Here is a 14,456-nt window from a genome sequence, read left to right as displayed (position 1 = left end):
GGATCAAATTGGATATAAGAATATACTGTCTGCTCAATATCTTGAGAACCCTTTGCTCGACAGACATCAAACTTGGTACATCGTAAGGAGTAGATGACCAATATTGATTTTGGGGTCAAAGGTCAAACTGGGCATAGGAAGATACTGTCTACTCAATATATTGTGAAATCTTTGCTTGACATACATCAAACTTGGTACACTGGTCCATTTTCAAGAGATGAATCCTACTGATTTTGAGGTCAAAGGTTAAGGGTAAAACTCGACATAGTAAATTACTGTCTGCACAATTTCTTGAGAACCCTTTGCTTGAGACATCAAACTTGGTACACTGGTACATCGTAGAGAGTAGATGACCTCTATTGATTTTGAGGTCAAAGGTTAAGGGTCAAACGGGACAAAGGAAGATACTGTCCATTCAATATATTGAGAACCCTTTGCTTGACAGACATCAAACTTGGTAGACTGTTTCATCATAAGTGACCCTTATAAACTTTGGCTTCATATGGTCAAGGTTTAAACTACAGATACATGTAGTAAGATATTATCTCCGATATTTAAGACTAATATGCTTGATTGACACCAAACTTAGTACACTGGTACAGCATAAGGAGTATATAACCCTTATTGATTTTTAGGCCACATGGTCAATCCTCTCTGGACATGGATAGATATTGTCTGCTCAATATCTTGAATTGGTTGATTGATTGATTTGATATTGTTTAACATCCCACTCGAGAATGTTTCACTCATATGGAGACATCACCACTGCCGGTGAGGGGCTGCAGAATTTAGGTCTATGCTCGACGCTTACCGCCTTTGAGCAGGAATGGATCTTTATCGTGCCACACCTGCTATGACACGGGACCTCCGTTTTTGCTATATCATCCGAAGGACTGTCCCATTTATTCGCCTCTTACGACAAGCAAGGGGTACTGAGGACCTTTTCTAACCCGGATTCCCACTGGACTCTTGAATTACTTTGGCTCTACTATCAATCAAATCATGCATGTGTTTAACCATTTTCATTGGGGCATATATGTTTCACAAACATTTCTTGGTTGAAAAGAAAGCACAACGTTGTGAATCTGTGCCACATTGAATATAGAAATGCAAGATGGGTACAAATTGACATGAATCTGACAAAATACACAATAGCGTAAAATTCTAATGAACGCATAAACATATACAAGACATTTTAATTTGAACTTATTTTATTTTATAATACATAAAATGGATTGGATACAAGTTTTGCAACTACACAATGATCCTCTCCATTATACTTAAATACAATGCATTTCTAAAGGCTAAAACTGTCATACAAACACTTTAAAATCCAGCTATATATTTTGAAAATTATACTATTCAAACCTTAAATTATCTACAATGTACTTGTGTACAGAGGGGAAAAATTCTATTTGAATCGTGTGGTAGTGCTTTGTTTCCCCATAACATGCAGTGAGTATCTATAATATGTACTTGCTCAATTTGCAGTAGTTCGTTAAAAGGATTGTTTCTCGCATGGCTATATATTTCATATGTTAAATATAATATTTTCAAGATATTGCGCAAACCTCAGGATTGATTGATTGGTTGTATCTTGCTTAACGAATGGAGACGTCACTAAGACCGGTGAAGGGCTTCAAATTTAGGCCTATGCTCGGCGCTTACGGCCATTGAGCAGCGTGGGTTCGTTAGCGTGCCACGCCTACTGTGATACGGGACATCCGTTTTCAAGGTCATCTCCGAGGACCCGTGACATTCACACTTGATGCCGAGCGTTTGGCGGTGAAACTCTCACTACGTGTTTTAACGACTTGGGTCTGTCACGGCCGGGATTCGAACCCCAGCCTACCGCATGCGGGGCGAACGCTCTAACCTTTCGGCCATTAATCGCAAATCAATTCAATTGCTCATGAAACTAATTCAGATATTCATGCCTGGTTTGTAGTTGAACACAATCCCATCTTTACGCTTTTTAATGTAAAAGATTGATTGATTGAGGTTTTACGCCGTTTTGGCAATATTTCAGCCATTTTACGGCGGTTAGCTAATTCAATTATGTTTGGTCGTGAGTGTTTGAGTTTCCCTGACGGCCCCCAGTGAGCCTACTTTTTTTCGAACATCAGGGAAACGATCTTTTGCGTGCCAAGGGGGTTGCAATCCTTGACACGGGACACCATTTAACGGACATCCGCCGGGCATAAAATTTAAAAATGCATGTTTATAAACAGGTTAAAAAAACAATTCGTGTATGTAAACAGTTGCATTATAAAAATTTTCCAATTTTTCTGTAAAAGTTGCATTCTTGTAAATATTGTATAATATAATGATTGTCGATATTTGTAAAAAGTTCTTTCATTGATTGCACACTATTAAAAGTTTATTTCGTATGGGCGTAAAATCACTACATTCTAAAAGAATGTGATGTATAGTTAATGACTCGTGTGATCCATTGTGATAAATATGACTCATGTGATCCAGTGTAATAGTCCCGTGAGGATCCGGGTTAGAATAGGTCCTCAGTGCCCCTTGCTTGTCGTAAGAGGCGACTAAATGGGGCGGTCCTTCGGATGAGACCACAAAAACCGAGGTCCCGTGTCACAGCAGGTGTGGCACGATAAAGATCCCTCCCTGCTCAATGGCCATGAGCGCCGAGCATAGGCCTAAATTTTTGCAGCCCTTCACCGGCAGTGGTGACGTCTCCATTTGAGTGAAATATTCTGGAGGGGGACGAAAAACAATAATCAATCAATAAAACTTCACTGCCTTCAAAAGTGCATAAACTGATGACAGGCTTTAAATAATAGGTGTATTAACATTAAAACATCTACAAGTATGCGTTTAGATTTTATACAGTATCGGCAAACTTAGACATAAATACTATATATTAAGTTTGGCCCTACCCTGGGGTCAGAACTCTTACTTTGGGGATCATCAAATTTACAATTTTGGTAAAAGACTGCCTGCTCTATCCATTTCTTTTCAATTTAAAAATGTTTATTCACACATTTAATAACTGACCATTTTGGCCCCACCTGGATACCAAAACGCCTGTATGCAAGTCCATATGGTTTTTAGGTGTGGATAGAATTTACAAAGATTTGGAAATGATGATTGGATACAGACCAAACCCAGTATGGAAAATCATGTGGCTATGCATATCGCCTCTGGTTGTATTGGTAATGCTTTCTATCGCTTTTTAAACAGTCAACAATGTTCCTAATATCGCTGTGCAGTATCTGTTATTACTATAATTTAAATATATATTATTCATAAAGATAAAAAGGATGTGACTGTAGGCAATGTTTAATATTCTTTATACCTGTACATGTAGATATATTTTTAAAAGCAAATAAATAGACACTCAAGAAATTTAGAATGCAATAAGTGGTGTTTGTGTCCCAACTGATTCCATACGTAAGAGCTTGTTCTGCGTTCGATCAGTTTTTAAATCGAAGCAGGCTACTGGCAAACAAATTGATGTTGCAGGGGTTTCTAAAGTCAGCATTTCTCAAGTTCTATGGTCGTTATAACGATCTAGTTTGCCAATTTAGTCTATCATTGGGTTAAATGCTGTCTCACGTGTTTCATACTGATTGTTAGGCCGTTCTTGGCACATTGATTTTGACTACGGATACCCCTGTTTACCTGATCTAAGATACAGGGCACATGGCGGGTGTGACGGTCGAAAGGGGATGCTTACTCCTCCTAGACACCTGATCCCACCTCTGGTATATCCAGGGGTCCGTGTTTGCCCAACTCTATTCTGTATTGCTTGTGAGATTGGTCACTGCTCGTAATCTTCTCCTTTCATATAGCTCACAGCGGGTGTGATTGGTCGACAGGGGATGTTTATTTCTAGGCACCTGAACCCACCTCTAGTATATCTAGGGGTCCATGTTTGCCCAACTATCTATTTTGTATTACTTATAGAAGTTATGAGATTGATCACTGTTCGTTATCTTCACCTTTATAGGAGTTATGAGATTGATCACTGTTCGTTATCTTCACCTTCATAGGAGTTATGAGATTGATCACTGTTCGTTATCTTCACCATTATTCTATTTCTGTGTAGCTCATCTGGATAGTGAGTCTGGTTCGTTACTCCCCCGTGACGTACGGTGAATACAAATACCCAACATATGCCGTGGGGATAGGATGGTTGATCGCCATATCGTCATTAGTATCTATACCTGTAGGAATTATATCAACACTCTTAAACACAGGAGATAACTCGGAACCTCTTCTTCAAGTAAATTTTGAGCTTCTAATCTCTCCAATATTCTTGTATTCCTAGACCAATTTATTTCAATGAAATATTAATGCATTTCTACAGAGATTTCGGCATTCTATACGACCAACTCAGAAATGGAAACCCTCGAGACAACCTTCACTTGAAAACTTGGAGATGAGGAAAACACTTATTTAATCTAAATTTACTTAATTGTTTCTCTAAACATGTGATAGGTATTACATAATATCTTTTTCCTTGTAAAGGCCACACAAATATGTTTATGAGATAAATTACAATTGAATCCTTAACAACCAGGAAGTGATGTCTGTAAATCAAATAAAGGTTTTTGTAGTAATGTGCGTTGTATTTTATGCAAGAGAGTGAAATACTTAACTTCAGAAGCATTGCGAGCTTGGAATATAGTCGTCCAAAAGTTAAGAGATAAAAAGAAACAACAAGAGTGCCGCAAACGGTACAATATACGCCCGTCGGACTGTGAAATTCAACCTGGAAGCATGTTATGCACTCTGAATTGATACAACACACATTCTGAATAGAAAAGCATTAAAGTGTGTCATGGTGCACCAATCCATCTGACATGTGAACTGATCATGTATTTCTCCGAGAGGGAGGTTGTGACAAAACGTCCGTGCAATATATATCTATGATGATAAAAAGTCCAGGAACCCATTTGATCTACTTCTAGCCCTAAAGTAGGTCATGGTGCAACAATTAAGTTGAAATGTGAACTGATTATGTATTTCTCCGAAAGGGAGGTTGTGACAAAATTTCAGAACAATAGCTTTGACCATACAAAAACAATCTGGAAAACTGTTTGACCTACCTCTACCCATAAAGTCGGTCATAGTGCACCAATCCAGCTGAAATGTTAACTGCACTTGTATTCCTCCAAGAGTAATAAGCCTATGACTAAATATGAGGGCAATATCTGTATTCGTTATGAAAACAGCCCGGAAAACTTTGACCTATTTTCAGCCCAAAAGTAGGTCAGGGATGGACCAATCCAGCTGAAATGCAAACTTAGCTTGTATTCCTGTGAGGAAGCCTTTGACTACATGTAAATATCGGCGCAATATATCCGCAATGAAGAAGAATTAATGACGTATTATATTATGGCGCAGTTCGTGCGTCTGTCTGGATAGCTCTCCGTCCGTCTGGGTCATGTTTTCCAGACCTTTTTCCTGTAACGGATGCATGTACAACTTTGAAATTTTGTCACAATTTCTCCTTCAAGAATTGTTAGAATGATTTGCATTTCAGCTGGATTGGTCCATCCTTGACCTACTTTAAGGCTATCAGTAAGTCAAACAGTTTCTCGGACTTGTTGTCCACCACCGCAACGCGGAAGGGGACATAAAAATACCGGTGTCCTTGCGTCCGTCCCACTTCACTTTGTGGACGCAACTCCTCAGAAACCGCTCAACGGATTTTGTTCATATTAAGTAGGATTGTTAGTCACCATGTGTAGTTGATCCTATTTTGCTGCTATTTTGATTCGACAAGTTTTATGCCCCCTTTCAAAGAAGAGGGGCATATTCGTTTGGACCTGTCGGTCGGTCTGTCGGTAGACCACATGTTGTCCGCTCAATATCTTGAGAACCATTCACTTGATCGTAATGATATTTCATATGTGGGCTGGTTATGAAAAGAAGAGGACCCCTATTGTTTTTCAGGTCAAAAGCTTAAATGTTAAGGGTCAATCTACTCTGGACATAGGAATATAATGTCCGCTCAATATCTTGAGAACCCTTTGCTTGACAGATATCAGACTTGGTACATCTTAAGGAGTAGACGACCCCTATTGATTTTGAGGTCAAGGGTCAAACTGGACATAGAAATATATTGACCACTCAATATCTCGAGAATCCTTTGCTTGACAGACATCAATTTTGATTTTGAGGTCACATGGTCAAGGGTCAAACTGGACATAAGAATATACTGTCTGCGCAATATCTTGAGAACCCTTTGCTTGACAGACATCGAACTTGGTACACTGTTACATCTTCATGAGAAAATGACCCCTATTCAATTTGAGGTCACATGGTTCAAGGTCAAGGGTCAAACTGGACATAGAAATATACTGTCCGCTCAATATCTTGAGAACCCTTTGCTTGACAGACATCAAACTTGGTACACTGGTACATCATCAGGAGAAGATGACACCTATTGATTTTGAGGTCACATGGTCAAAGGGCAAGGGTCAAACTGGACATAGGAATATAGAGTCCTCTCAGTATCATGAGAATATTTTGCTTGACAGACATCAAACTTGGTACACTGGTACATGTTCAGGAGAAGATGACTACTAATCATTTTGAGGTCACATGGTGAAGGGTCAAACTGGACATACGAATATACTGTTTGTTTAATATCTTGATAACCCTTTGCTTGACAGACATCAAACTTGGTACACTGGTACATCTTCAGGAGTTGATGACCCCTGTTGATTTTGAGGTCATATGGTCAATCCACTCTGGACATAGGAAGATATTATATTGTCTGCTCAATATTTTGAATTAATGATACTACTCTCAATTAAATGATGTGTGTGTGTATAACCCTTTTCAATTTTGCACCATGGGGGGGGGGGGGGGGGGGGGGGGCATTTGTGTTTTACAAACAGCTCTTGTTACAGGAGTTATGGTACTTTGTTGAATTTGTACATGCTACACTATAGGAATACTTTGTGGACGCAACTCCTCCAAAACCGCTCAACGAATTTTGTTCATAATTTGTAGGATTAATAGTCATCATGTGTAGTAGTACATGTTACACTATAGGAACACTTTGTGGACGCAACTCCTCCGAAACCGCTCAACGGTGTGTTAGTTTGCATTTCAGCTGGATTGGCCTACAAATAGGTCAGTTTTCCAGGCTTTTTTCATTATGGATACAGATATTACCCTGAAATTTAGTCACAGACTTTCTCTTCGAGGATTCCAAGTTCAGTTTGCAATTCAGCTGGATTGGTCCATCTTTGACCTACTTTTGCGCTAAAAATAGGTCAAACCATTTTCCGGGCTTTTGTCATTATGGATACAGAAAATTAGTCATAGGCTTACTCTTGGAGGAATACAAGTGCAGTTAGCATTTCAGCTGGATTGGCGCACTACAGTACTTTAGGAGTGGAAGTAGGTCAATTTTCCAGATTTTTTTTTTATATCGTTACAGGTATTGCTCTGAAATTTAGTCCCTCCCCTTCAGAGAAATACATAATCAGTTCACATTTCCAACATTTCAACTGAGTTGGTGCACCATGACTTACTTTAGGGTTAAAAGTACATATATGTAGGTCAGATAATTTCCTGGACTTTTTATCATCATAGATAGATATTGCATTGACACTTGTCACAACTTCACTCTCAGAGAAATACATAATCAGTTCACATGTCAGATGGATTGGTGCACCATAACCCACTTCAAGGCTCTTCTATTTAGAATATGTGTTGTGTCAATTCAGAGTCCACAATATGCTTCCAGGTTGAATTTCACAGTCTGACGGGCGTAAATTGTACTGTTTGCGGTACTCTTGTTATGATTATAAAATTTGCATTAGCAAAACTCGAAGTGCAAGCGAGATGTGTATCAATTTTTAGCGGAGTTGCGTAGCAAATCTTGGCTTTTAAATTGGAGAAGGATGGGCGTTCAGTCGGCGTCCACAATTAGCTTGTCCGATCTCTAACTTTCATACTACTAGGGACATCTTTGTGAAACTTACATAACGTGATATCGTCCAAAAAGGGAAAGTTCCTATTAATTTTGAGGTCACTGTCACTAAATGCCATAGATCTGAGCTTGTCCGGTCTCTAAAATTCCCACTACTTGGTCCGTCTTTGTCAGACTTGCATATTTTGATCACATCCAAAAGAGGAAGGTTCCTATTTATTTTAAGGTCAAGGTCTCTTTTTTCACTATATGCTGTAGATTTGAGCTTGCCTCTTTTATACATGTACTTGCTGCTGCATGTTTATCAGACTTCAAATCCTGATAGGTTCGAATCTCGCTCGCACCGGTAAGTGAGAAAGTTTTCCAGTTTACTTTCGGAAGGTCGGTGGTCTTTTCCCAGGTACATTCAGTGGCGTAGCTTCCATTGAGGCTGCCTCGGTAAAAAAAAAAAAAACAACCTTTTACGTTGTTAAAATGTCGATAACTGACCCCCTGCCTCGGTAATATTCGAACCCAAGCTACGCTTATGACATTGTATCTGTGTTCTCTCTTCCACCAATAAAAACTGGGCGCCACCAGATAACTGACAAATTGTTGAGTGTGGCGGAAAACATCGATCAAATCCTGATGACATTCAAGATTCGTGTTGATTTTGAAATCCATAGGTGAAGGTCATTATCACACTAAATACCTATTGCGGTCATTCAAAGCTTCATACTTATAAATTATATTAAATACGTGCATGTTTTTACTTCGTGAATGTAAGCGTGCATATTTTTCCAAACTGCAACTCGGCCATATGCATCTTTGATGCGTTTTAACGATTTTTCCGTTAATACGTATGAAGGTATATCGTAGAATAATGACCGCAGTATTCCTTTGATCTTTGCAATAACCATGATAGAATTATTATTATTATTATTAATATTTATTATACATTTATCTACCGCTTTATCTAATGAAGACAATTACCTTAAAGCGTTTTACATGTAACACAATGAAATCAAATTAAAACAAAGAACAATAAATACATAACAAAAGGCAGAAAATAATACTAAAACTGAGGTTGGTTTTCTTTTTTGGTTTTGTTTTAAAAAGAACTGTATCCATAAATACCCAATTACAGATTAAATGAAAGTTTAAGAAGATGTGTTTGTTTGTGAAACACAAATGCCCATGATAATGGCCAAGGTCACAAGGACAAATATCTTGTCACAAGAAATGCTCATGTACAATATGAAAGCTCAAATATTTACCAATAGAAGTTATGACCAATGTAAAAAAAAAAAATTAAAATAGGTCAAATGTCAAGGTCAAAAGGTTTACTACCAACGGAGAGGTCTTGTCACAAGGGATACTCATGTGAAATATCAAAGCTCTATCACTTATATACTGTTCAAAAGTTATTAGCAAGGTTAGAGTTTCAGATAGAATGACGGACAGGACCAAAAACAATATGTCGGGGGCTTAAAAAGATATGTAGTAAGTTTGTGTTTTAAAAACGCTAATGAACCTTCGTCACATTGTGTAATTAATATATGCATAATTGATATTACATAATTAATGATATATTCGCGTACAATAGAATACATTTTTCCTACATCTTATTGAAATAAGATGCACCTTATTTCAATATAAAATGTCATGATTACCTCAGTCATATTATATTATCACATCTAACATGTTGAAAATAATAACCTTGAAGCATATCGTTGTAGTTTTGTAAATGGTGAATATATCAAAAGTGATGCCAATCTCGTAGGTGTTAAAAAGACGACATATTATTGACTGCAGTTTCAGTTTATATGAAAATCATCAGACTGAAAAACGATGTCTGACCAATTTTCCATTTTACTTGCGATAAACACCCATAACAAGAATAGATATGGGTTACCCAAAAAAAAAAGATATTCGACTTTTAATTTACTTGAATTTTCACTATGCCCAGCTGATCTCTAAGAAAAGACTGCACTTGTTATGAAACTGGTGTATAGTCCTTCATGTCCGTAGCAAATACCGTCACCAGTCTTTTGTCACTAGCAAACAGTGCACACACCGGTGCTTGCAAGACATATGAAAAAATGGATAGATGGCACAAATACGGTACAAAGATATGTATGCTTTGTTGTCGAATGATAAAGAAGGAAATCAAGGAAGTTGGGGATTAGCAAATTTATTAAAATACAGCAGAAAAGTATAGCTTTAAAAATACTACATGAGAATGCGTATACCTATTAATACAACTTATTGGGGCACATACTTTGTGCAGGCTTAATTTTTGCTAAAAATGATCAAACCAGTCTTATTTCATCATTCTTCCCAAATTTTTCCTTTTATATCTGTATGGAAATTTAAAGCAAAGACATGAAAAAATTGAAATCTCTCGGAATAAATACAATTGTCTCTAATTTTTACCATGTAACAAATTAATGTGAACTTTAGAATGGCAAAAACAAGAAGGATTGGTGTAATCTACACTTTCTCCAAAATTTGTGTATGGTATAACCTTAACAGCAAAGGAACCCTTTAAAAAATAAATAGACATGTATATGTCACACTGAATACATTGCAAATATGGTCCGAATCCAGGTGTTGAGTGTTGTATACGCATTCCGTCATTAAACAACGGAAAAACCCCACATAAATTAATGATTAACATTCTCTCTCAGAAGAAATTGTATGATAATTAACGAACAATATTCATCAAAGTAATATAATTGTTGCAATAGTATAATCAATCGTGAAAAGATTTTCAATCGAAGAATGACCTATATATTTTCGTGCAATACACTGAGGAGGCAGCTAGCGTAGGAATATGAACACTTCTTATATACATTTCTGGGGGGAAAGTGATTTTTCTTAAAACATTTGACTTTAATTTTGTTTTCTCCCACGTATTACATACACATCGATATTCTATACATTTGTTGTAATCCGTATCTGCTGATCATGAATGGAACTATATTTTTTCAGAGCAATTGTGTGAAGAGTACCTGAATCCAGTAATATATCTTGAATATATAGTATGCACTGATCGAATATATTAAAAAGTGGAACGTCATCCGAGTCATTCTGGATGCAACACACGTAGAGTTTTGTAACCCAACCCCCCGATCAATGTGAAGGCCATAGCAGAAGGCGAGAAATATTAAAACAGCTATACACCACGACCTTCTCGTGTTACAGCGTCACTGCAGCAGACGGCAGTCGTGTGTTACATGTATATCCTCCAGCCAATGCATGAATTCATTTGGACTATTCGTCGGGAAACTGTTTACTCTGTTTTGTTTACATTTAATTTTACTTCGGATAAATTTCTCAACTCTCGATCTGCAGATGATAAGCAATTAGAACGGAACGGCAACACTGTATTTGCAGTCTTTGATTGATTGATTAAATATTGTTTAACGCCTCTCTCGAAAATATTTCACTGATATGGAGACGTCACCACTGCCGGTGATGGGCTGCAAAATTTTGGCCAATACTCGGCGCTTACAGCTTTGAGCAGGGAGGGATCTTTATCGTGCCACACCTGCTGTGCTACGGAACTTCGGTTATTGCGTTCTTATCCGAAGGACCGCCCCATTTAGTCGCCTATTACATGTACGACAAGGGTACCAAGGACCTATTCTAACCCGTATCCCCACAGGATGGCAGTCTTTGGCATGGCTTTACTTGATAAAATATATTTCCACGTAAAGCTGACAATCACTATATTAATATGTTAACATCAGTAATGCATCTTATTTAATGAAATGCATGATCTATGACTTTGAATAGTTATGTTGTACATACATGTAGGATCACCAATCATCCAATATTTCAATCAATAATTCACTCAATAGTTCAGTCCATAAATCTATAATTCAATCAATCAATATTTCAATCAGTGTGTGTATCAATATTTTCAATGGCTCAATATCAATTAGTCAATTAGATAAGCCCAATTATTGACCACGGACCTAGAATGAAACAAAATATGTGGCAGGCTTAACAAAATTCAGCCAGCAAACTGTTTCCATCAGTCGCCAATTTCATTTCTTCTGCTATTAGATCATGAACAGTGTCGCAAAAAGACAGCCAATTAGTAATCAATTGAAAATATACATATATCGTTTTCTGTTATTATCGTAAGTACCAAGGATTAAGGAAAAGATAATCTAATGATTGCGAGAATCCAACTGATGGCAATGAATGCTATGTCTGTTAATATAATTAATTATTTTTAATTTATTAAGTCTATATTTGCTACTTCGTGTATTATGGATGAGTTCTTTGGACGAATAGGACATGTCCTAATTCAAACAAGCCTAAAATCAAACGCATGTAGTCTGTGGTGCAAATACGTTTGTAGATTTAGTAGAGTATCTGTAGTATGTGGTGTAAATACGTTTGTAGATTTAGTATAGTATTAGTGATAGGTATATATTTGTGTTGTTGTTTAGTTATTCTTTGTTACCATAGCCACATTACGGAAAACTTCTCGTTTGTTCTGAAAAAAGGACAGGTCGTCTAAAAAATTTCTCGAAGAGGCGCAATACAAACAAAGCTTTGGTCGCGATATATCAAAGACGTAAAAATGGGTAACGACTGCTTCTTCGCCTAACGCCCGGCATTCGAAATGAAGAGACCCGTGTCACTACAGGCGTTGACCCGACTAAGCACCCTCACTGCCTCACTGCTACGGCCTTGGGCACCATGTATACATGTACATCAAATCGTAGCACTTCACCTAAAGCTGGTGACGTCTTTCTTTGTAATTCATTTATATTTTGCTTTCACAATAAATAAACATTTATATATTTACAACGTATGATGGTGATGTCTTTATATCAATGGAAAATTCTCGAAGAGACGTAAAACGAATTAACAATATTGCTTGTTGACGAGTGGCTCAGTCACCACATCAGGAAGTAGACTTCACATTACTGCTTAATTTAATTGTAAAAAAGTTAAGTCTTAATCTAGATACATGTATCATACTGTAACAATCTATACTTATATACTACAACAATCTATAAGTACTATACGACAACAATAAACTCCTAAACGGTTGCTGCAGAGTTACTGCTTGCACCTTTGATAATAAGATGAAGTTCGTAAGCTAAAATAGAATTTTACTCGTAATATTAATTTAAAATCTACTTTTGTTTACTACTACCCTGAAATAGCAAAAATAAGAGTAAAGTGGCGGATCTAAGCGAGTTTTCTTCCTTAACAAATGACAACTTCAGATACTATAATTATTTTTTTATATTATTTATCGATGCTTGATCCTCATCTTACAGAAGAAATAAGATTTGATAATGGTTGAATAAATAAAATATGTCTTCGTTTCTTCAATCCATGATTTTAGTCTTGAATCGGCCTTATGGAAATTTCAAAAACGAAGCGCCCAGAAGTTGCCTCAACATCATAGACTATTAGGTCTACAACCACAACCACTCGCACATTCTCGGCAAGCCCAGAAACTACCCGAGAAGTTGCGATTTTTTAATAATATGATGATGTGTAGGTGAATACTTATAATAGTTTTGACTAGGCCCATATTTATCATTTTATTAAGATATAAAATTATATTACTTATATACATCTCATTCAACGAAGGACACCCCCCCCCCCCTCCCGAGACCAACAATCCGACACATTTTTTTAAAATACGATATTCATCAGATATTGTCCATGTTCTTAATTTTTCCGTGATTATAGAAGTCACTGTCACGACTTGTAATAATTTTTGATCAGTTACTGATATGTACAAACACATAGATAAACACAAAAGGGTTTTATTTTGACTAAACATGTTTTGTGATAACAGAGATCTTAGCAAGGAATAAGTCGAAAACTGTCCAATGTGTCATATATCAAATGGTCGGAGACTGTTCTGGGAAGTTTGTGCCTTATAACTTTAAAGTTGAAACATTTTTTTGAAATAAGGTTGTACACTACCCGGCAATGTCCAAGAAATTAGACCATTATTAACAATATAACAGTTTTTTGTTTGTCATCCATATAGTGTATTATGTTTTCCATTATTGCGTTTGACGAGAAGAAACCACGTGCATTCATAATTTTGCCCTTAAATTGTTACAATGTACAAAAACTACCATTATACAGTAGTTGGAATACTGTGTTTCAAAATTTGAAATTATGAACGACCGTTAATTTTGTCTTTGGTCAACTATTCGGCATGAAGGATTACGATTGCATTTGTAAAATCATTATCTAATTTTCAATACGGAGAGAGATCATTTATGTTACATAAGAAACATCTACATGTAATATGGAACTCCAAGTGACTTTCTAATAATCAGGTTTTTCTTTACTGTATATGATATCAATAAATGTAACATAACTAATGCACGCACTTATTAAAATTGTTCTTAAATTCATTTAGATTAAAGATATCGTTCATTCAATTCATGTGCGCAACAATTCAAACACACATTAAAAAGTCCTTCGTCTATGCAATATGATTTAATTGCGATTTCCCGCTTTTGCGCGGGGTTTGATAAAATGATGATGAACTTTTAAA

At 36.8% G+C, this 14,456-nt stretch overlaps 1 protein-coding gene across 3 annotated transcripts in view; it reads left to right on the top strand.

Moving 5' to 3' along the window:
- Window positions 1–4,589, top strand: part of LOC125679325 (sodium- and chloride-dependent glycine transporter 1-like) — a 37,321-nt gene extending 32,732 nt beyond the window's left edge. For all 3 annotated transcript variants that reach the window (XM_048918453.2, XM_056162127.1, XM_056162131.1), the window contains 3 exons: window positions 3,079–3,179; window positions 4,076–4,252; window positions 4,337–4,589. In XM_048918453.2, coding sequence (XP_048774410.2) covers window positions 3,079–3,179; window positions 4,076–4,252; window positions 4,337–4,429 — 371 coding nt within the window. In that variant the 3' untranslated portion in view covers window positions 4,430–4,589. The remainder of the gene's footprint in view (window positions 1–3,078; window positions 3,180–4,075; window positions 4,253–4,336) is intronic.
- Window positions 4,590–14,456: the final 9,867 nt, after the last annotated feature.

Source organism: Ostrea edulis, chromosome 1, assembly GCF_947568905.1.
Source record: "Ostrea edulis chromosome 1, xbOstEdul1.1, whole genome shotgun sequence".
In the NCBI taxonomy this organism is placed as follows: domain Eukaryota; kingdom Metazoa; phylum Mollusca; class Bivalvia; order Ostreida; family Ostreidae; genus Ostrea; species Ostrea edulis.
This window is presented reverse-complemented; position numbering and strand designations above follow the sequence as displayed.